The sequence below is a fragment of the Mastomys coucha genome, unplaced genomic scaffold, assembly GCF_008632895.1.
Source record: "Mastomys coucha isolate ucsf_1 unplaced genomic scaffold, UCSF_Mcou_1 pScaffold22, whole genome shotgun sequence".
NCBI classification, from domain to species: Eukaryota; Metazoa; Chordata; class Mammalia; order Rodentia; family Muridae; genus Mastomys; species Mastomys coucha.
Window position 1 is genome coordinate 106,157,570 of NW_022196905.1, and position 22,633 is coordinate 106,180,202.

The 22,633-nt window shown below is 52.8% G+C and overlaps 1 protein-coding gene across 2 annotated transcripts in view; it reads right to left on the reverse strand.

The window, feature by feature from the left end:
• Positions 1 to 22,633, reverse strand: part of Kiaa1671 (KIAA1671 ortholog) — a 137,675-nt gene that overhangs the window by 91,956 nt on the left and 23,086 nt on the right. Inside the window, exons 2-5 of one of the 2 annotated variants that reach the window (XM_031337431.1) lie at positions 15,399 to 15,545; positions 12,175 to 13,764; positions 9,793 to 9,880; positions 3,978 to 6,632 (exon numbers count right to left, since the gene is read on the reverse strand). In XM_031337431.1, the coding sequence (XP_031193291.1) occupies positions 3,978 to 6,632; positions 9,793 to 9,880; positions 12,175 to 13,712 (4,281 nt within the window). In that variant the 5' untranslated portion in view covers positions 13,713 to 13,764; positions 15,399 to 15,545. Of the gene's footprint in view, positions 1 to 3,977; positions 6,633 to 9,792; positions 9,881 to 12,174; positions 13,768 to 15,398; positions 15,546 to 22,633 lie in introns of both variants that reach the window. The other variant, XM_031337432.1, reaches the window with a different exon arrangement.

Here is a 22,633-nt window from a genome sequence, read left to right on the forward strand (position 1 = left end):
GCGGAAGGGGTATGTGTGTGTACTGAGGGGGATATGTGCGGAAGGGGTATGTGTGTGTACTGAGGGGGGATATGTGCAAAAGGGGTATGTGTGTGTACTGAGGGGGATATGTGCCATGGGCCATCTCACCTTCTCCCTTTATTTTCAGACTGGATCAGGGCTTTGTACAGCCAGCTCCAGACCTCCATCAAGGAGACTGGGCCCTCACGCTTACCCACATTGTAGGATTTTAACAGCAGGTGTATTTCAGCAGAGATTCAACCCTGGGAGCGGTCCAGGGAGGGGGAACCTCCAAAGTTACCTGTCAAGGCTAACACCAGAGATTTCAGCCTAAGTGGTCTGGATGCCCCCCACCCTGGTTCCCATTCTGGATTCTCTGCATTGTACCCTGCTGTCACTAAACACCAAAATGTTCTCTCCCATAGGAAGGGACACAAAAACCAGGCTACACCTCACAATCCTTGTGGCTTCTGAAAGCAATCCCAAGAGAGTCCGGGCCACAAAAGATGATCTGAGCATCCTTCCTTAACCCTCAATCTCAGGCCAGTAGTAAAATATCTTCACCCCACAGAGTGTAAGCATTCCCCCAGAATGCTGTTTCAGACTAACTATAGCCCCGTGTCTCCCGGCTCTAGCAGAGTGGACCGTGGCCCAGCTCCCTCTGCACAGGGCCGTCCTGCTCCCTGGAGAATTCTAAATGGCAGCTCTGATTTCTGCCTAATAACTACAATGTCCTCCCCAGAGTGACAGCAAAGTGTCCTCAGAGGACTGTGGGTGTAGGCTCAGTTGCCTGGCAGACACAACCAAAGCTGTTTTAGTGGGTATGAGCTCACGGGCCTGGAGAGGCCTCCCCTTTGAATATGTGGCTAGAACCCAGGGCCTCACATATACACCAGGCAAGCATTGTGCCACTGAGCCACACCCCTAGGCCTCCTCTGACTTTTCATTTGAAACAGGGTCTCACTAAATAACCAAGACTGGCCTTGTGATTCTCCTGCCTCAGCCTCCTGGGCAGCTAGGAAGATGAGTCTGAACCATGAGGCCTGGAAGTCAACCACTGTGGGGAATTCGCCCCCATACTCCACAGTCCCTTGAGGGATGAAATTTGCCTATGCATCCAGAACAGAAACATGCCCACCCATGTGTATGCGCGCACTCATGCACATGTGTACTTGTGGATGTGTGTACATGGGTCTATGTGTGTCATGCACTTGTATCTACATGTGTGTGTGTGAATGTACGTGCATTCACGTGTATGTGTGCACACACGTGTGCCCAAGTGTGTGTGTGTGTGTGTGTGTGTTATGTGGTGTGTTTCATATGTGTGTATATACACCTAGGGAATATTCCTAATTCCTGAGACACACAGGAAAGTCCCGAGGGCTGGAACATTCCTACCAGCGTTCCCAAGCAAACGTTCCCCTCTCTCTCTGCCCTGTAAGGTTTGTATTTTTAACAACCAGTGTTCTAAGCACCTCTGCGGCTTTTTGTCTTCACTCATTTGATTGTTTTTTATCTTTAAGAACAGGAACAGAGTGAGGAAAGGAGGCCCAATAATGGGGTGAGGGTTGGGACTCTGAGGGCAGCCTGTGCTACAGGAGACCCTGACTCAACAACAACAAAACAAGCCTTCCAGGAGGAGAGAGGCCAGAAGCAGGAAGCAGGAGGCTGGTCTGTGGATTCCCTCCGCCATGAGAAAGCTGATCCCTGACAACCAGCCCTCCTGGGGCCTAGGCACTCTGGGCAGCATCCAGACCCCTGCGCAGCCCAGGCATTCCTGTTGCCAGTGGGACCCGAGGTGCTGGCGAGCCTCAGGAGTGTCACATTCCAGCGGAACACTGTCTCTTCCGCTAGGGCTGCTCCCACAGCAACGGCAGTGGAGGGGGTGGGGTGGGGCGAGAACTGGGTGAGACCACCAGAGGCAAACCTTGCCCAACCCTGATGCAGCTTCGGGTTCCCAACAGAGCGGGGCTTTGAGGCAGGGAGCTGCTGTCACACCTGAGTGGTGTGGGAAGAACCCAAACTGGAAGAGGGAGGAGCTCAGTGCAAGAATGGAAGGTTTTGCATGTGACATTGAGCAAGCCTGAGCTCCTGAGGAAAGATGCAGATTCAAAGCACCAATCCCCCCCCCCCCCACACACACACACACACTCCACTCCACACCATAACTCAAGGACAATCCTCAGGTTGAGGCCAAAGCTGACAGTGTCCTCACAGGTCCCTCTGCGTGGCGCCCCTGTCCCTGACAGCTAGACCCCAGTTCCTCTCCCACCGACTTGGGGATGAGAAACTTTGCTGTAATCCTTGGCTGTGCTCAACTTTGCAAACACATCCTGAAAACTCCAGGACTAGTGGAAGGGAAGACCAAGAACAAGCCAGCCATGGGCTGAGGATTCATAGCAGCCAGAACTGTGGGAGATAAGTCTCTGTTCTTTATAAAGTGCCCAGCCTGGGGTGGTTTGTCACAGCAGGAAACACTGAAGGCTAGGCTGCTGCCTCTGAGGAACTGCTCAGCAAGGGCTAGGTGGGCCTTACTCCAGCCTCCAGATCTCCCAGCATGCTCTGCTCCCCAGCTCACCCACCAGTGCCTCCTCCAGGATGCCTTCCTAGGTCACTCCTCTGGTGCCTCATTGAGCATCAAGAAATTTCCTGACTGTGGGTTCCAGGGCCCCATCACCCACTGAGGTAAAAAGCTCCCTAAGCTGCACGAGGCTTCCCGTTCCCTCCCCACTTTTCACAGTGGCTGTCATCTCATAGGACCCAGCCAGAACTGGGTTCAAGCATCTTGGCCTTTTGCTGTGTGACCTATAACAGGTTCCTTGGTCTCTCTGAGCCCTGTTTTTGGGTTGTCTTATTTTACACCTTGTCAGCTCCCTGCTCGATTCTCGAGACATGCCAATACATGAGTTGGTATAGAGCTGTCCTACTATGTGCAGAGCTGCCCTACTATACGCAGAATGGTCAAGTCCCATATTCAAAGGCCCAGACATGGATGACAATGGGAGAAAACAGAAAACACACACTCCTGGCCCTCCGACCCTTGACCAGGTCAACCCAGTTGTGCTACAGGCTTTCCAGAGGTTTCCCGGGCACCGGGTTCAGTTGCCCACACTGGTAATTCTTGCCACCTTCCCCAGTCCACAGCCGGTCCTCCCTCAGGTCACCTCCTAGGAGACCTAAGACAGGCTGCTTCTGGGCAGCCCAAGCCAGAGTGAGCTGTCTTGTCAGACCCTGGGCTCACCGCACAGATCTTTCTGGAAGCTCGCACAGCTGTGCTGGCTCTGATGAGGACAACGGGCAAGGTGGCATCAAGCAGATGCTACAAGATGCTCACACAAAATGTCCTCCCTTGTCCAACTCCCAGGCTAAGCTTTGAGCCCACAACCCGTGGCCAAGCAGACAGAGCCAGGGGTTTAGCACAGCCAGGACAGAATGAAGTTTCCTAGCAAGCTACCTTGTTTCAGAGTAACACCTGAAAATGGATTTCTCTTAATAAATGTTACATTCTATCACAGGTTATAAAATAGCCAATGGGCTGAGGCTGGGGTGGGGTGGAGGCAGGGCTGGAGCAAGGATTAGCTTTATTTTCCCATGCCACACCCAGTAAAAGGGAAGGGAAGGGGATGATGATAAAGAAAGGAATGGCTCAGTGGTTAAGAGCACTGCCTGCTCTTCCAAAGGTTCTAAGTTCAATCCCCAGCAGCCACATGGTGGCTTGCAACCACCTGTGATAGGACCTGATGCCCTCTTCTGGTGTGTCTGAAGACAGCAACAGTGTACTCACGTACATAAAATAAAAACCCTTAGAGTCTGGAAGCAAGCACAGCTACTCCTGCTGCTAGTCTGCAGTCTGCACCACTCCCTAGAGTGGCACCTCCACTCAGTCACATACCTACCCACGTGAAATCTGAGCTTGAGACCCTGGACATTGAGGCTTAAAAACTTTATGACAAAATTCCAAGTGCCTCTGTACCCACCTTAGGGCCTTCCAGCCTCCTCGAATCCCTCTGACAGGGTCCCATGGCAGCCTTGGGAGTCTCCACAGGGAGGTCCGGCTTCCCTTTAGACTGCTCCCGTCTCCGCTGCCTGGCGTCCTGCATGATGGACAGGCCCTCCTGGATCCTGGCTGGCGGGCCCTTCTCTGAGCAAGCCCTCTTGATGTCCAGTGGTGACCAGACAGAATTGTGTGGGGGGGTTCCCCACTGCACCCCATTGCTTTCCACTCCCTGAGCAGTGGATCTCCTTGGAGCCCTTCTCTTCCAGTCAGAGGGAGGTGACCTGGGGGAGACTGGGTCCCCGCTGCCGGGATCCTGAGACTTGCCTGAATCTTGCTTATGCTTTGTAACCTGGTGCTCACTGGAGGAGGGCTTGCCCTCAAACTCGGCGACACCCAGAGATTTCCTCCTGGAACCAGCAGGGACAGGAGAAGGCGAGGGACAGTTTTCTCCAGAAGCAGAGTGTGGTGGTGCCCACAGTGGCAAGCCAGACTTGGTGGCCATGGCTACCCCTAGGGGCTCTGCTGGCTGCTTGCTGGGGCCAGGGGAGTGGAGAGCTTTCACAGAGGGCCCTGTTTGTTGCCCAACACTGTTAGACTGGGGAGCCTCCTTCAGGCTCCTCCGTCTCCATTCTGCCTCCTTGGGCCAACCTGATCTCTCCTGAGGAGAGCCGCTGGGCTCCGCAGGAGGGCTGTCCTGCTGCCCCTGGACCTTGCTGGGAATCCTGCTCGACTGCTCCTTGTACTCAGCCATCAGAGCATCAAGGTCAAGGACACCAGATCTGTAGCCGTCTCTCATCTTCCCTGGGAATGTTTCACTGATCACCTCTGTTCTCCTCCTCACCAGGAGGCTTTTGGGCCGCTGCCTCAGGATTGGGGAAGCCTTCGGGGCATCTCTGTCTGAGGATGCCCCGATCCTGCGTTCCTTCACAGCCTTCTCTTCTGACCCTCGATGAAGCTGCAGAGTATCCACATCAATGATTCTGTCCCTGGGAGGATCCGGGGTCCTGTCCCCTACAGACACGGGCTGGTCTGTGGACTTCGGGTGTTTGGAAAGGTTCCACACTTCTTTGTACTCTCTCTCCTTAGCACAGCCCTTGCTGTTGTCGAGAGACCATGACTCTTCATGGCCAGGAGAAGCCAAAACGGACACAACAGAGCGAGGTGACAGAGGTGGAGGCGTTTTTCTGGAAGGTTCCAGCACGTCTTCAGGCCCTGACTTAACCACACTCTTGGCTTTCTGAATACTGGGGACCTGATACGTCACTGCAAAAAAAGTTGCAGTGGGCTCTGCAGATGGCCCCGGCTTCTCCACCAGGAAAGTTCTGCCTTGTGAGGCATCTGATGTCACCTCCTGAGTTTGTGCCTGCTGGTGGGACAATGGAGGTCTCTTTAAGGCACAGGTTGGGGCAGTCAGACCATCTGCTGGTCTCTGCTGCCTTTTGGAAGCATTCTCTGGCACAAGGAGGTTGAAGGAGTCAAACTTCACATCATGGGGCAACGTCCGCCGCCTCAACCTGTCCACCCTCGGCTCCGAGGGATTGGACCTCCGCATTCTGACTTCAGGCTGGGACACCTGGGCCAGCCTTGGGTTATCCTCACTGGCAACCATGAGGGGAGCTCTCTGGGAGGACAATGAGTCCGGCCCTGCCTGTACTTGGGAGTCACAGGGCTCAATGCTGGCCCTGGATGGAGGACCTGAAGAGACATTCCAGGGTGGACCCCTTTGGACAGTACTGAGATCTTTGCTGACCACGGCGCTGCCGTGCCAGCTTGCCACCACCCCTCCCGTCCATTTGGGAGATTGGCAAGTGCCCCCAAATATATCCCGTGGCTGTTGACAGTCCAGCTTTGGTCCACTGCCTTCCTTACCCCGAGCTTCCCATATCAGACTTGCCCTCTGAACGGCACCCCCATTAGCCTGCAGAGAACACTCCAGGTAAGAAGGGCTGACTTCCTGGGATAGCTGCCGACCCGGCAGCGAGAGCCGCGGTCTGCCGCTGCGCAGGGTCACCGCCTTCTCCTCGGGTACCCTGGACACTGCTTCGCTGTGTGCACGCTCCCCCGAGGCATGCACAATGTCATACCTGGGCTGGACCCTCTGGGACACAGGGGGACTTTCCAGATGCCTTGGGGCAGAGCGGCTGTGCCTCTCTTCCATGGGGTGTATCTCAGGGACAGGTGTGGGATACTGTCTTGGCTCTACATCCACAAGGGCAGCTCGTCCCAGTGTCCCCCGGTCAGCATGGTCCGACAATTTGGAGCGGTCTCTCTTGTCTGTCACTCCTGGTGGCTCCTTCCCTGGCCAATTCTCAGGCCTGGGTTTGGGAACTGGCCTCGCATCAGCCACATCACAAGGGGGTACGGTCGAGAGACACCGGCCTGCCTGGTCAGCCACTGTGTGTCTCTCCACTCGATGCTCAAACACTGTGGCCCACACCTTCTGGAAGCTTCCATCATCTTCTGGACTGACTTCAGAAGGACTTTCATCTCCCGATGAGCGAGCACTCCAATACCTGTCGGGGCCCTCCTGGTCAGAGGCATCTTGGAGCTCTGTCTGCTTAGACTTCCCGGAAACCCCAGTCTTCCATGGACTATTTGTGGCAGGGGCTCCATCCAAACCATGCCTTTCCTTAAGCTGAAAAATAAGAGAAGATGACATTAAGGGTTTGAAGTGCACAGGAACTGGACAGGCAAATAACGCTGCTGACCCATCAGAAGAGCAAGAAGCCTTCCAGATGGCTCAGCTCAGCCTGGTGACCACAGTTACCAGGGATCCATCCCTAGAACCAAAGCTGAGAGGTTGGACTCTATCGAGTGGCCCTCTGACCACATGCTGGGCAAGGGATCCCCCTCTACATATCAATAAAAACAAATAAAACTTTGATTTAAAAAAACAAATAACAAGACACTATAAAACGTTCTGTAGGTGTGGTGAAAAAAATATTAAAAATCCCTGCCTCAAATTATTTATGTTCCTGGATGAAAGATGTGCACAGCTTTTATATTTTTAAATAGCCTTAGGCAGCACAAGAGCTGGGCAGCTGCCCGCCCTCCACGCTGTTGGACTAATCTACTTTCCTATCAGTAACCCCAAGTTATCACTTACTATGTACTATGTTATATCTGGGCTGCTCTTAGCTCCAACTGGGCAGCCCCCCAGGCCCCATTCTCTTGGCCTTTAGCCCAAAGCCACTCTCTTCCTCCCTCCTGCATGTTCTTCTTCAGCCATGGTGGTTTCTTCCTCCTCTCCTCCTCCTGGTCCTCTTTCTCCCCAAGCCTGCGAAACCCAAACCTCACCTACAGCTATTGGCTGTCTTTAGTCACTAGTTTATTTATTGGCATCTTTATTCACCAGTCAGAATTAACTTGGGGGCAGGGTCCCAGGGTCTATGTGCGGACCCCAGGTCTTGGGGCCGCATTTAACATTACAATTGATAGTCAAAGACAAAACCTCAACAGTAGGGACACATTGATGTGTGTGCACACATGCACGTGGCGACCAAAGGTCAGTGCTGGTTGTCCAACCATTTCCCATTCTATTTAACAGGGTCTCTCACTGAACCTGGAGCTTGCTGACCAGGCTAGACTGGCCAGCTGGACAACGAGCCCCAGGGATCCTCGTCTCCACAGCCTCAGCTCTAGGATTATGGGGTGCCAATGTCCTCCATTTTCTCATGGGCATGGGATTCGAACTCTGGTCCCCAGGCTTGCACAGCAAACACCACACCCACTGAGCCTTCTCCCAGCCCCCACCTTAAAATATCAAAGGCCAGAGAGTGTAGACAAAGCTGATACAAAGGAACAACAAAGAGACAACTCAGCCAATACTGCAGGCTTGTGAGTGATCTGGGGACAAGATGTCACTGAGTACCCCAGGCTAGGCCATCATGCTTTATTGTATCCCAGGCTAGACCATCATGCTTCCCAATCTGTTTTTGTATCCTAATCTTTAAAAATCACCAGACAATCTCTCGTATAGAGAGGGTCCCTGGTTATATGTAAAGAGGGGCTGTATTAACATCTTTCTTGAGAATTTTTAATAGCCAAAATCTACAGAAATGCCCCTCAAGCTCTGAGATTTAGGACGCTCCATCCCACACTTACTTCCACCTCCCGAGACCCTCTCTGCTCTGCCTCAGATTCTGTGAGGCAATCAGGGTGGCCATCGCTGCCCTCCCAGGCTCAGTGAGAGGGACACAGCCTCGGAAGAAGTTCTCAGATTATTTTCAAAGATGGAGTAAGCCGCTTCAAACACAGCCTCAGCCAGGCTGCTCTTAGGCATTTTACCCAAGAGAAAAACAGCAAACTGGGCTAGCTGCGGAACAGTTAGTAAAATCCTCACCAAGATCCACAAAGCCCCATGTCCGGCACTGCACAAACCCAGTGTGGCAGTGCACGCCTGGGATCCTGCCCTTGAGAGCCAGGGCAAAGGATTGAAGATCAAGATCTGGGCTACACAGTCAGTTTGAGGCTAGCCTGAGGTACATGAGTCCACATATCAGAGGGGTTGGGGAAGCAGGAGAGGAAAAGGGCAAGATGTACAGACTTATTCATAAATGTTCAACTTGTCTTGGGGGGCACTCATGTGTATGTGTGTATGTCCATGTATGTGTGCATATATGTGCATGCCTGTGTATGTGCCCATGCGTGTACATGTGTACACCCTGTGTGTACATGTGTGCACATGTGTACATGTATGTGTACATGTGTGTGCATGCATTTGTGCTTGCATTATGTGTGTGCATGCATGTGTGCTTGCATGTGTATGTGCACATGCACGAATTCTCAAGCTGGCTTAGAACTCATAACCCTCCTGCCCCATCTTCTGAGCTCTGAGGTGACATACATGCACCACTGCCTGCAGGTATAGCTTCATTTCTAATGGCTCAAACTGAAAACCACCCCAGCACCAGCTGAAGATATCAAAGCCAATTGTGGTCCACCTCTGCGATGGAATACCATACAACAATGAAAACGGCTACAACATGACCAATCTCAGAAAAATGATTCTGAGTGAAGAGCTTAAGCAGAGAGCACACACAGTGAGAGGGACACATGAGCATAACAAGTTAAATTGGTCTTCAAGTCTAGGAAATGGAAACCAGTCTGTATGAGCACAAAGCTGGTCTAGGCAGCTTTGGGAAGGGCAGGCCGGAGGCATCAGCGAGGCCGGGGTGGCATCTGGGTGTGGTGCACTCTTGTGTGGCAACAGCTGGCTGGGAAGACACAGGTGGGAGGGCCATTCACCCGGGCGCTTTAAATCCACATTAAGCCTGCCAATTGCACCTCAATAAAGATGTCTTTTTGAAAGTAACACCTTAGAGATCATCAGTCACAAACCAGTTACCTGGAGCACGTGATTGCGAGCTCCTTCTTACCAGCCATGTCAAAGAGAAATGGTTTCTGGCACCTGAGCTGCTCCTGTTACTGGGTGCAGATTCACTCAGATGAGAAGAATCTCAGCAGAGCTGGGTGGGATTTCTCCCAAGTTTTTGGTTTTTTGAGACAAGATCTCACCATGTAGACCAGAATAGCCTCAAACTTAGAGATCTGCCGGCCTCTGCCCACCAGGGGCTTCGATAAAGCCGCTTAAGAAGATGGTGGTCCCTCAAGGTTATTGCATAGAAAGATAACAGGAATAAGACATGCCATCAAACATTTCGGTTCACAGCCTTCAACCCCCAGGAAGTAGGGACTTTAACATAGCAGTGGCCACGGTGACAAGATTCCGATATTCTTTGCCTGCACCTGGCAGGTCACAAGTGTCTAAGGGAGATAGCCAATGACACGCTTACCTTTTCTCTCCTTTCCCCAGGGAGCTCGCCACCCACTGTGGCACACTTCTCGTGCCCAATCTCGTTGCTCGAAGCTGACCTTGAGAACCTGGGACAAAGACGGGAGTTACTCACAGAGAGCAGATCAGCAAGCCTAGACTCCCTGAAGCCCACACTGTTCTCACACGGGAGGGCCCAGGGAGGCATCAGTCTGGCCACCTCCCCAGCTTCCTTAGAGAAAAAGAAATGTGTCCTTTCTAGTCACAGAAGGGGCCTGGTGGCAAGGGCATACCTCAGGCAGAGCATGTCTGTGTAGAAAGCCTGCCACCGGGGAGAAGCAGGTGCCTGGATGCTGCTCCAGATGCCACTCCCACCTTGTGGGAGTGTGTGTGGCTTCTGGCCTCACCTGAGCCTCTCTGTCCTTGTCTATAAAGCAGAGATAATTAACATCTCCTTCCCTTTTTTATAGGGCAGACCTAAGAGGCAAGCCATGACCCTAATAACTCTGCGAAGGCGTTTAGGGAAGACAAAGAAGCCCCAGGCAGGATAATTGATGGTTCTCCTCAGCAACTGTGGGCACAACACTCACCCACGGCCACGGAGCAGCCATGAGACCCGGACGAGGTGGGGACATGGGCTTGCTTCTGCCTCTGGGTAGGCCAAGCCGGTCTCCCTCTCTGTTTCCCTACTTATAAGGGGGAGGAGGAGATTCAAATCTCTCCATTCCTATCATACATACTCATACATGAGGCACAGTGTGTCTATACAGTATTTAGGGTTCAGGGCTCAGGAATAGAGAGAAAGGAAGGAAAAAGGAAAAAAGGGAAGAGTCGGAACACTTGGAATGGGCCCCACCACGCAATCCACACTGCTGGGGGGCCGTGAGCATTCCTAATCTCAGAGACTCAGTCTCCCCATCTGCCACATAGTCATGTGGCTCCCCTCTACCCCGCCCCAGGCAACTGGATGGCACAGAGAGGCCCTGGGCATCTGTCATCTTAGCTTGGGGAGGACAAACATGTCAACCCTCCTAGAGGACCAGCATCCCTGGGACATGGGGCCCGTGAGATGGCTCAGCGGGTAAAGGAGCCTGTTGCCAAGTCTGATGACCTGAGCTTGATTCCCCGGACTCTGAGTGTTAACTCTGGCTCTGAGAGTCCACCCTAGTGGAAGCACACAGGCAGTGAGCAGAACATGGAGGGTAGATCAGGCCCGGTGACATTTCCCTGCTGTGGCCACCGTGGAAAACAAGTCGGGAGGCATGGGAGGTGTGGGAGGCGTGGCATGTTAAGTGCTGGCATTAACCTCAGCTGCAGACTCTGTGTACCCAGGGCTCTGGTGCCAAGGGCTTGCTCCTCCATGGAGGATGCTGTCTACATTCTTTCTAGAGTTTTTCTCTCAGTCTTGGCTGGGAAGTCCTGGTGGGGTTTCAGCTCTTGACCCCAGCTCTAGGGATGTAGACTCAGGAGGATATGGAATCCAAGGTCATCCTTGGCTACCTAGAGAATTTGAGATAGCCTGGGCTACATCAGCCAATGGCCTGGTCATATAGGCGCTGTTGGTTTGTTCTTTATCACAAATGCTGAGAACTAATCTTGTATAAGTGTGTGTGAGCATATGTGAGTGTGGGAGAGTATGCTCATGTGTGGGGGTATGAGTGAGTGTGGGTGTATGTGTGTATGTGTGTATGTGTATGTGGGGGTGTGGGGGGGGAGGTGGGGGTGAGTGTGAGGGGTGTATGTGGGTGTGTGTGTATGTGTGTGTATGTGGGGGGGGAGGTGGGAGTGAGTGTGAAGGGTGTATGTGGATGTGTGTGTTAGTGTGGGGGGTATGTGTAGGAGGTGTCTGAGTGTGTGTATGAAAGGATGGGTGTATGAGTGTGTAAGTATGTGTGTGTGAGTGTGGGGTGTACGTGGGGGTGTGTACATGAGGATGTGTGTATGAGTATGTAAGTATGTGTGTATATGTATGCGACTGTGAATGTGCACAATGCTGGGGGTCCTTGCACACCCTGAGTGCTCCCCCATGAGGCACACTCCATCCTTGATCTAACCTAAAGAGCACTCTGGCCTTTCAGATTATGGACGGCTCAGCCACAGAACCAGGCTGAACTGGACCGGATCCAGACTCCCTCTGGCTCCCCTAAAGCCTTGCCTTCTTTCTCACCTGTGAGAGGGGAACTCCACCTCCCACCCAGCTCCCTGTGGAGTGCCAACTGAGCCCAGCTTTGGGGACAACCTGACCATCTCCTCACCTCAGCTGCTTATCTAAGAGGAATCACTGTATCACTCCCCCTGGGGCAATGGGTGGGATTCGTGTCTAAGTGTTCTCCTAGCCTTGGGCTCTCCAGTGGGTGTTGAGGCAGCCTGAGGCTGTGCGTGGTTATAGGGTGTGCCCACTTACAGTTTGGTCAAATCCGCAGGCAAAGGCCGTGCCTGGGACGCCCTTCTCCTGACCTCTGGCTTCTCCCCTGCACTCTCCACCATCCAGCCTTTGATCCGAGCCTGAACGTTCACACCAGCTCTGGAAGGCTCTGGCGCTGTGGATGGGGACTCCAGGGTCACGGGGGTGGGCTCAGATTCCACTGCCAAGGCCACAGCGCCATCTTCTCCAAACAGACTGAGGCGTTTCCTGACATTTCCTGCGGGCTTCCTCTCTGGACGCGCAGAAGCCTCCAGGTCAAACCTTCCACCCTTGACCTCTGTCAGCCCCAGGGCTCTTCCAGGTCTGGGCGAAGGGGACTCCTGCACCTTCTCTGATTGCTGGCCTGACATGGCTTCCTCTTCCTGGGGACTCTGGTCATCTCCAGGGGTGGCCCTGGCCCTTGGAGTCCCAGGACTGTCTGTCTCTGTCTGCTTGAGAACTAACTTCTCCCTCCGTGCCTGGAGCCTCTTGGCCAGCTCCTGGAAGTCTACATCAGGGTCCTGAGGCATGGCATCCATGCGGGCATGACTCTCTGCATCACCCCTGGGCTCCATGCTGGTTCTCTCTGGGCCCTGGCGCTCTGTTGTGCTCTGCTCACTAGCCACCTTCTTCAGAAACATGTCTCCACTCTCAAAGATGGAAGTCAGGTCCACAGACAGAGGCCTGGGTTTCCTCACCCACGTCTTCTCGGGAGGTGTAGGGGGCACTTTGCCCATGACTACCATCCCACCCGAGCCTGGCTTTGGGGGCTGCAGGTACTCGCTGAACACAGCTGACATGGGCCGTCTCTTCAGTTGTGGCTTGGCCTCTGGAGCCTGTCCAGCGGGATCCTCCACACTGCGGGCCTTTGGCAAAGGTTGGGCTCGGCCTACCTCCCCCTGGGATACAATGGACCCAGGGTCCTGCGACAAGGAGGTTGGTCGGGGCAGAGTCACTGGGGGTTTTCGAGCAGGCAGTGCAGGCTTGGTAGCCACCTCAGGCCTGGCACTTAAGGGAGACGCCTGGGTTGCCCGGGAGCTGGCTTCCCGGCTCCCCTCACTGGTTCCTTTGCCCAGGCTGGGTCCAGCTTTGGTTGTTTCAAAAAGGCCCATGGTGCTGGGGCCAGATCTCAGGAATGTGGCTTTGCTGAGTACAGAAGGGCCATTCTGCAGGGCCTCCCCTCTGTCTGCCTCCTCACCAGCTAAGCTCGGCATCTTTTTACCCAAGTCCACTTTAGCTTCCTCCTTAGCAGTCTGGGCTGAAGGACAGGGCTGGGTGGCACCAGGCCACGAGGATTTGACAGGAGCCTTCCCCTCAGGCACCTGCTCCTTAAAGAAAGGCTTGGGAGCAATGGGCAATGGGGACAGACGGGTCTGGAGGGGGCTCTTTGCACTTAGGATCCTGGTGGAGGGTGCCCCAGGGATGTCCCCAGCCTGGCAAAAGTAGGCCCTCTTCAGGGTTTCCTCCCTGCTGATGTCACAGAGTCCAGGCCCCGCCCTCAGGGATGTGATCGAGCCAACTTCGACCCGAGTTGCCATGGTTACGAACGTAGCTCCATGAGGATTGAGCACATCAGAAATGGAGAGGCAACTGCTTTAAAAGAAAAGAAAAAAATTAAAACAGTAAATTTAGCAAAGAGTGATTGAAGGATCTCAGGATGAGGGTGTAGGGAAACAGACTTTAGCCCCAGATTCTGATCTCACCGGGCAGGTTCCAGATGCACTGCCCTCTATCTTGCTGGGCCCTGGAAAGGCATGGCGACTCGGTTTGCTCCTGTTTAGAGGGGCCAGGCAAAGCCCCAAGTTCTGAGGGTTTACCTGGCTCAGCACAATCCTGGGCTGAGCACCCAGCCCAGAGAGGGTAAGTAGCCATCCTCAGCTCACACAGCCACCCAAGCAGTAGCCCTGTCCGCTGCCCTTACCCCACCTCCCCCAGTGCCTTCAAAAGCCAAAAGTTCTCGAGCTTTGGGGTTTTCGGTTTTTTGTTTTCCATCAAACCCCGGTTGTCTACGGCTGGCTTTGCAGTTGAACGACTGTTTAGTGCCTTTTTCGTTTTTGTTTATGTGTTCTCAGTGGCGAGGATGAAACCCAGGGCTTCACGTGCATTAAATACACACACCCTCCCTCTACTGAGCAGGCCCAGCCCCTAATACTTAAGAAGGATGTGGTAATGGAGGGATGAGGAGCTTACGGTGAGAGGGAGGTCTAGCTATGCCAAGTGCATCTGGTACTCCACCCACATGCCTGTCCACCTTCCATGCCAGTCTAGCAGTCGGGTCTCACCTCCCGGCAGCCTGGCTGCTGCTGCCGGTCTTTCTGGCTCTGGTTTGGGGTCTGCTCAGAGAGTAGCCCCTGAACCTACCCATAGCTCAGAGAGAGAAGAATGATGTATCTTGTGGAATGGATGAAAACAGGGCCCAGAGAAGTTCCCAACTGGTTCTACTCAGCTAGAACCAGACTTCTGGTCCTTCCGGTGGCCCAGTATGCCTAGTCTCTTTCGTTCTTCTGGATTTTTGAGACCAGGTCTCACATGGCCAAGGCTGGCCTCACATTCCCTACCTATCCAAGAGTGACCTTGAGCTCCGAACATCCTGCCTCCTCTACCCACCAGGTGCTGTGATTACAAGTGTGTGCCGCTCCAAGGGGCTTCAACTCTGCCCCCCTAAAATATAGCTTTTTACTCTTTTCTAATCCTAAAAAGCATTGTATGAGTCTCCCTGCTCTCTGCCTACCCTGCTGCAGCTATGATGGCCACCCTATTCCTAACTACCACAGAGAGGAGAGGGCCCAGGTCTCCAGGTGCTCAGGAGACCTGGTTAAGCAAGGAGCTCCCTTCCCAGGCCTGTGTGGCTCCTTCACAGTGGGGAAGGCAGGCAGACAGATTTTGGCATTTTCTCTTCCTTACACACCCCTAACTGCTAACAGATCCAGCAATCCAAGCTGGGAACACTGTCTTGACTCAGCCTGGGACAGAAGGGATATTTGGGACACCTAAGAGCCTGAGGTCTTTCATCTGTACAGTTCCCTAGCAGAGCATTAAAGCCCTGATTCCCACCTCAAACCAGGCTGCTCACCTCAGAGTCCTGGTGCTCTCTCAAAGCCCCCATTCGGTGACTCACACCCAGCCAGGACACGGACAGAACACAAAGCAAAGGACAGACAGAAAATCCCCCCCCCGCAACCCCGCCTTCCAAACACCCAGCCCCCAGCTCAGCACCCACTCACCCAAGATGACAGGTCCAGTACAAGGGACTTGGGGCCAACTGGGGATGCCAGCAGGGTCACAGCTCATGGCGAATGGGCTATCCACTCACGCCCATGGTAGAAGCGGCAGGGAGAAGGCGACTGCGCCCACAGGCTGCCTCTGCAGGGCTGGGGAGACACAGAAGGACAGCTTGGTTCCGGAGTTCCTTCCGCACAGACGGTGCAAAAGCTTTTGGGTTCCAACTGCATCCGCTGGCGTCTCCTCCGGCTCTGAGGCTCACACGCCTTTCAGCTTTATATATTCACGCATAGTGCGCATAGAGTGCTGGGTCCATGTAGATAAACCCTCCCCTGCTCCCCAGATGAATATTTACTGAGTACCTACTGTGTACACCAATATGAACTAGAGACCCCTGCAACCATGGGACTTAGTTTTATGTGTGACACACCCATGCACATTCATGCATACACACGTGCACACACACACTCATGTATGCACACACATTCATGCACACATACACATTCATGCACACACACACATTCATGCACACACTCATGTATGCACACACATTCATGCACACACACATTCATGAACACACATATACTCATGCACATACACACTGACACACTCACGTGCATGTTCATTAATGAACACAACACTCAAGCACACACAAGCAGTTGTAACACATAGGAAGAGCAATGGTCTTTAACGGGATGGGGAACCTATGAACAGGGGTACAGGTGGAGTTCTGCTGCCCGAAGAACACTGGTGCCTTTCAGCCAATGCTCTCAACCTACAGGAGTACTCAAGTTGTCTACAGCCACGTGTGCTGATGCACACCTGTCATCCCAGTATGTGAGAGGTGGGGGCAAAAAAAATCAGGCATGTAAGGCCAGCCTGGCTACTTGAGACCCCTTCTCAAAACCAAACCAAACCAAAAGGTTTGAGTTGACTCATCCACTTTCTCTCCTATTCATCAGCATCCACACGCTGAACCTGCTGGAGGCTCCCAAAAGCCTCGGAAGGGCCTGTGCGCATTTGGGCTGTATCTGTGGAATGTGCCTCTTGCTCACACACAGATGCGAACCCTGGGCCCACCCCTTGGGCTGCAGTTCAGACATGCCTGGCTCCTCATGTGTACTTGCAGAACGCTGCAGATACCAGGAAGTCCAGGAAGTCCACAGGACCTACAGCTGAACAGCCTGGGACATGATCCTCACTGTACGTTTAATGGAGAGTTCATAGGACCCAGCATGCCCTGGCACAACAGCCTATCACGTAACAGCACGGAGTGCACAGTTGTTGGATACATAAATACTTTCTGAGAGAATACATGAAGGAAATAAGTGACTCTGGTCCCCACTAAGAGGCTGGCTAAATCCAGGTGCCCAGAATCCACAACTATGACACTGTGTGATCTGGATCCTTGTGACAGTCAGGGACCTCGGAGCTGCAGTGCCCATCTAAACACTAGCCAATCAGGAACCCTGCTGTCAGACTGGATGACCCGTGGGCAACTTCCCTAGAGTGGACATCGCACTCACCTACGGTGGCCACAGTCATCTTGTAGCTGTGCCAACATGATAGTGAACATGTAGACAGAATTAGCTTCTTCGTGGGTTGAACAGAGCGACACCAGGGCACTGCTGAGCTGGGATCAATGGTGTACAAATGTCAGCCACCAGGGGAACCCCTAAGCCCACTCCAAAGGCCATGATGCAGACGCAAGGGAGGGTGGGTGAAATCCGAAGGCAAGAGTGTTGGTTCACAATCACCAATGTACACACACACACACACACACACAAGGGTGTGGGGGGAGGGTGCCTAAAGTCATCAAACCCAATGTTAGAAGCCCAGGATTCTCTGGTTTCCACTGAACCTGTTGTAAATGGCAAGGAGCCCATTTAGATGCTTTTAAACCCAAGTCTAAACGCGTCGCATATGCTATGCCCAATTTGAGACGGCAGTCTCTTCCAGAACTCAGCAGAAGCCTACTCACACTGAACTGGCTGCTATTTATTCCTGGGTGGCCTCGCTTGCTATGTATAAGTGTAGAATTGACACACCATGTTGGCCAGGTAGCAAACAGGGAAGGAAACGGACTGAGCCAGGTCTGGTGTGTGTGTGTGTGTGTGTGTGTGTGTGCGCGCGCGCGTGCATGCGTGCATGCATGCGTTACTTGCTTGGTAGATTTCATAGGACTGAGAGTTGCACTCAGGTCTTATTGCCCACTCTAGATAAGGGTCCTCCCGGTCCCTGATTCATATGTGATCATGGAACTAGTGGGAAACAGGCAGAAGACAAGGATTGTCCTCTGGGAGCCAGGAGGCTAACTAACTGCTTGAGGAGAGAGCAGGGATCAGCCCAGCCCCGAGTCTAGCTGTAGCTCAGCACAGCAGCTGTGTCATGCCGCCTTCAAATGGATCAGGATGCTCACTAGCCACTTGCTGTGCTGTACCAGTGCCCGAGTCCTGGGAATGCCACCATCTGCTGAGGCACTCGGGCTAGGACCGACCCCTTTCCAGCCTCTTTCGCTACATGACCTGGGCCCCTGACTCCTCAAAGCCACCTGAGCAAACCCGTCACTGTGGGAATAGCCAAGAAGAGATTAATGTCCTTGTCACAGAGCCAAGCTGCAAGGCACAGACTTGTCCCAGGTGACCAGGGCACAGCCACTGGTCAGATGCCACTGGAATGTGTGCATTCTTTCCTTGGTCCCCACAATGGCACCTACTCTAGAGCAGGGGCTGAGGACCTGTTGGTAGACATTCAAGAGGACAGGCAGGACTGGGGATACAGACAGTGACAGAGTGCTCACCTAGCACATGAGAGGCCCTGTGTTTGAGATTCGGCACCGCACCACACTCAGACACACACACATGTAGGCACTCCAGGTGTGATGGCACACACCTGTCACCCCAGCTCTCCGAAGACCAAGACAGGGAAACTGGGAGTCTGAGATAAGCCCAAAATGGAAAGGGGCCCTGCCTACCATTGAGCATCAGAGCTAAGCTTCTCTGGGCCTCCCATGGGAGCTTGCTCCATCCAGGTCAAGCCAGCTTGTGTCATGTTCTGAACACAGTGCTTAGCTCTTCTTTTGACCCCAAGCTGGCTGCGTCCTGTGGCTTGCTGACACTGCCGGGAGAAAGTATGGTCGGTACGCCCCCAGCCCAGGCAAAAAGTGGATCAAAATGGAAAGCGTGGCTTCCAAAAGCACGTTTCCGTGGGTCAGCTGAGGAACCACGAGTTTGTCTGTCCTAAGCGAGGACTGTCTGTTAAGAGTCTGGCTTGGAAACACCCTCCCAAAGAACACACTCCTGAAAGCAAATGACTCCCCAGCCCCTGCCCTGGCCTCTAGCAACATCTGACCTCCTTCTCCCGGTGTGTTGGCCCTAGCTGGACATTTGATAACCGTAGGGTCTGTATCCCGTCTGTCTGTCCCTGCTCCAGTCTTCTCTTCTCTCCAGGCAGGACCTGCCCCCTGGGCTCTTCTCTGTGGCCCAGGTCAGCCTCTCCCTGCCTCTGGTCTCTGACCCGAGAGATAGGGTCTGGGACCCCTGGTGGGTTCTGCCTCCCAGACTCAGCTTAGAGGCTCAGGGATTCTATGACAACCTCCTCTCCCTGGGCAGGCACTTCCCCAGCACAGGACAACTTCCTGGATCCCTGATGGAGTTCTGAATCTCCCAGATAGAGAAGGTGATCCATCCTTGGCTCCCCCTCTGGCTGCAGCTCCAAGATCTTTTTCTCCAGCTGCCCTGGGCCTTCAGCCGACAATCACATCCACAAAAGAGTTACTTAAAGGGTTTGAGGAAGTTCACAAGTGTCGCCCAGTGACTTGCAGAACAGGACTATTTACCACAGCCCCTCAGAGGCTGATATAAACCATCAGACCCCCAGGCCAGCTGTGCATCTAAAGAGTGTTACAGTTCATCCCCCCTGCAAGCAAACATCCGCCTTTTCAATCCCACTTGGCCAGTTCCTTCCTACAATTTGTGCTATTTTGGGACAATGCAGCCACTGGAGAACCCAGTCATCAAGCAACCTTCGTCCCCTCTTGTTTTCTCTAGGTTGGGATAACTAGCAAATTACAGCTTGGAAGCTACACTGGCCCTCTGCCTGCCTTTGTAAATAAAGTTTTATTGAGCCCAGACACTGAGACCTCTTTCAGGAGCCACTATCTGGGGCTCTGACAACTCGTCATGTGACCCAAAGAAAAAAAAGACATTTACTGCCATCCTTTACAGAACAAATTACTCTCTACTGTGCATACCAGGGTCCCCTCAAACACTGGGTCGCCTAGGCCGCGCCTGCTCCTGTGGGTGGGGTAGTATTTCCAGCTGCTGCCAGCTTCTTCCTGAAGCCTTTTCCAGTTCCACCAGAGAACTGTGAAACGCTCATCAGGCAGCAGTGGGTTTGAAATTTTTGCTTTTTGAGACAGGTCTGTTACCTGGCCTCTGATGTGCTACGTAATCAAGGATGCTCTCCCTGCCTCTAAGACAACATCATACCCAACTTACTCCATCCTGTAGATCAAACCTGTGGCCTTCCCCGTGTTAGGCAAGTACTCTACCGGCGGAGCTGTACCCTCAACCCAGCAAGTTTGGCTTGTCTTTTAAGTTATTCGTGTATGAGAGCATGCACACGGCACGTGCTGTAGTACACACATGCATAGACGTCCCACGGTGACTTTTGGGACTCTCTTCTCTCCTACCATGGGTCCCGGGTCTCAGACTCAGGTGATGAGGTTTGTGCAGCAGGAGCTTTGACCCACTGAGCTGCCTCACAGGTCCACGGGAAGACGTTAACAGCCTTAAACCCTAGCACGGAGACCCACAGACCATAGCATTCTGCCACCCAGCCAACGTAGCCAGCGAGCGGGCATTCCTGATGTGAACAGGAACCTGGCATACACCACACGGTGCCAGTTCACACTGCCAGGTCACGCTGTTGTCTAGGAACCAATTTGTCAGTTGTTGGGCTAGTTCTGGCTTTTCGGGTTTTTTTGTTTTGTTTTGTTTTTTGCTTTGCCAGACAGGGTTTCTCTGTGTAGCCCTGGCTGTCCTGGAACTCACTCTGTAGACCAGACTGGCTTTGAACCCAGAAATCCGCCTGCCTCAGCCTTCCAGGTACTGGGATTAAAGACGTGTGTCAGAACCCGTTCTGGTTTTTCAAGACAGGGTCTAGTTATCTAGCCCTAGTTAGTTAGCCTCAAACTCAAGGCAATCCTCCTGCCTCAGCCTCGAAAGTGCTGAGACAGGTTTATGCTAACACACATGGGAGGATTTAGATTTTTTTTTTTTAATTTCGAGGTATGTTACCAGTGTGTGCAGCTCTGATCCCTAACATAGTATTTCCTGGTGCTTCTCAAATGCATGACTAAGGGTATACCTTCATTTGATAGTATGAGCCCTGGCTAGCCCTAGGCCCTTTGAACAGTGGTAATGCCTCAGTCAGTTAAATCCTTGCACATACGAGGACCCTAGAACCAGAAGAAAAGCTGGACTGCCAGTGCCCAGCTGCTACTCTTATGACCTGCCACCATTGTCCACTTGGTGAGTTCCTGGCCAACAAGCAACCCTGTGTCAGAAGCTAAGCCCAACACTGCAGCAAACTCCCACAGGTGATTATTTTCCCCGGGAATCTCGCCCAGGAGACAGCGGGCTCGATCAGAGGGTGTGAGCTGCTCTCTAAGCCCTTCGTGTTTGCACAATGATTCCCAGGGAATGACTTTCCAATGCTGACCTCCTAGATGGAGGTCAGGGTTTGCAGCCACTCCCCTGAATCGAACCCAACAAGCACAGCTGGTGGGCACTGGAGCCTGGCTGGCCTCACCTCCTCAGAATCTTCCCCGTTCCCCTTAAAGGCCGTTATCACAAACCTGACTAGGACGTTTCCAAGGGCCTGGACAGTGCTCAGAGAGGAGGGAGTGGGTTGGAAGCAGCCCAGAGGCTGCACAGGCCTGGCATGGTTAGGGAGAGAGAGGCATGAACAAAGACAGCACCAGAGCAGAGGTCTCCACCCCAGGGCCCAACTCAACAATCCACAACACAATTCGGAATGTCGGCACACTGTACTCTCCACAGGAAGTTGGAGAAGCCATTTAACACACCAGAGAAAACAGTAATTCCCTCCCAAGCGCACATTCCAAGGGAATTGGCTGATACTGGCCCAAGAACCGCCTATGCACAAGCAAGTCCTTGCTAGGTTTAAGCATAGCTTCCCCTCACAGATCAGAATGGTCCTGCCCCTTGGGAGGTTTTCATGTCCCCCCAAAACCCGGAGAAGAGATGGAGAAAGGAGTGCATCCCATTCACAAACAGGGTCCCTAAATGCAACCTCTCTTTCCAGAGACAGCTCTTTACCCTGTACCATTTCTATACACCTGAACATGCCTTTTACAGAGACTTAACTAGAGCACACATCTCTTAGAGGAAGCCCACGTGAGACCCAGTTCTCAATGCAACCAACTGAAACCAGCTCAGGAACAAGACCCAGGCTGAATCCCTCGAAAAGCTGGCATTCCCATCATACCCCACTCTGGCCACAGATTCTTTCCAGGGTCACTGGAAGCCTGATGACCTTAGGAAGTGCCGGAGACTGACGGCCTGGTGCCCGAGTGGCTCTGGTACTCACCTCTCTGCCCCTGTGCTCATCACCAAGCGGACACACAGAAAGCAGCTCTCGCTCTGGCCGCCGCTGCCCAGCCTGCCACAGCTGTGACAGCTAAAACAGTAAAATACCCCTGGATTTTCAGCACACTTGATTATTATTGCTGTTTCCTCTTGAAGAAAAGCCGGGTTGCTTTGGGGTTTGCAATAAAGCTTATTTTTTTCTTCAAACATTCCTTTTTAAATAATTGTACTGACTGGAGAGCTGGCTCAGTGGTTAAGAGCACTGCCTGCTCTTCCAGAGGTCTTGAGTTCAATTCCCAGAAACCACATGGTGGCTCACAACCATCTATAATGGAATCCAATGCCCTCTTCTGGTGTGTCTGAAGACAGCTACAGTGTTCTTATATAAAAACAGACAAAAAATGAATAAATAATTGTTCTAAACTTTTTAAAAAGCGAAACAGTAAAGCTAAATAAAAAGATAATTGTTCAGGAGGAATGGCTGAAGTTCACCCTTCGTTTAATGTAAAAAAGGTAAGTGCAGCGCAGAGACAACAAGCAGTGCAGAGACAACAGGCAGAGACAACAAGCAGTGCAGAGACAACAAGCAGAGACAACAAGCAGTGCAGAGACAACAGGCAGAG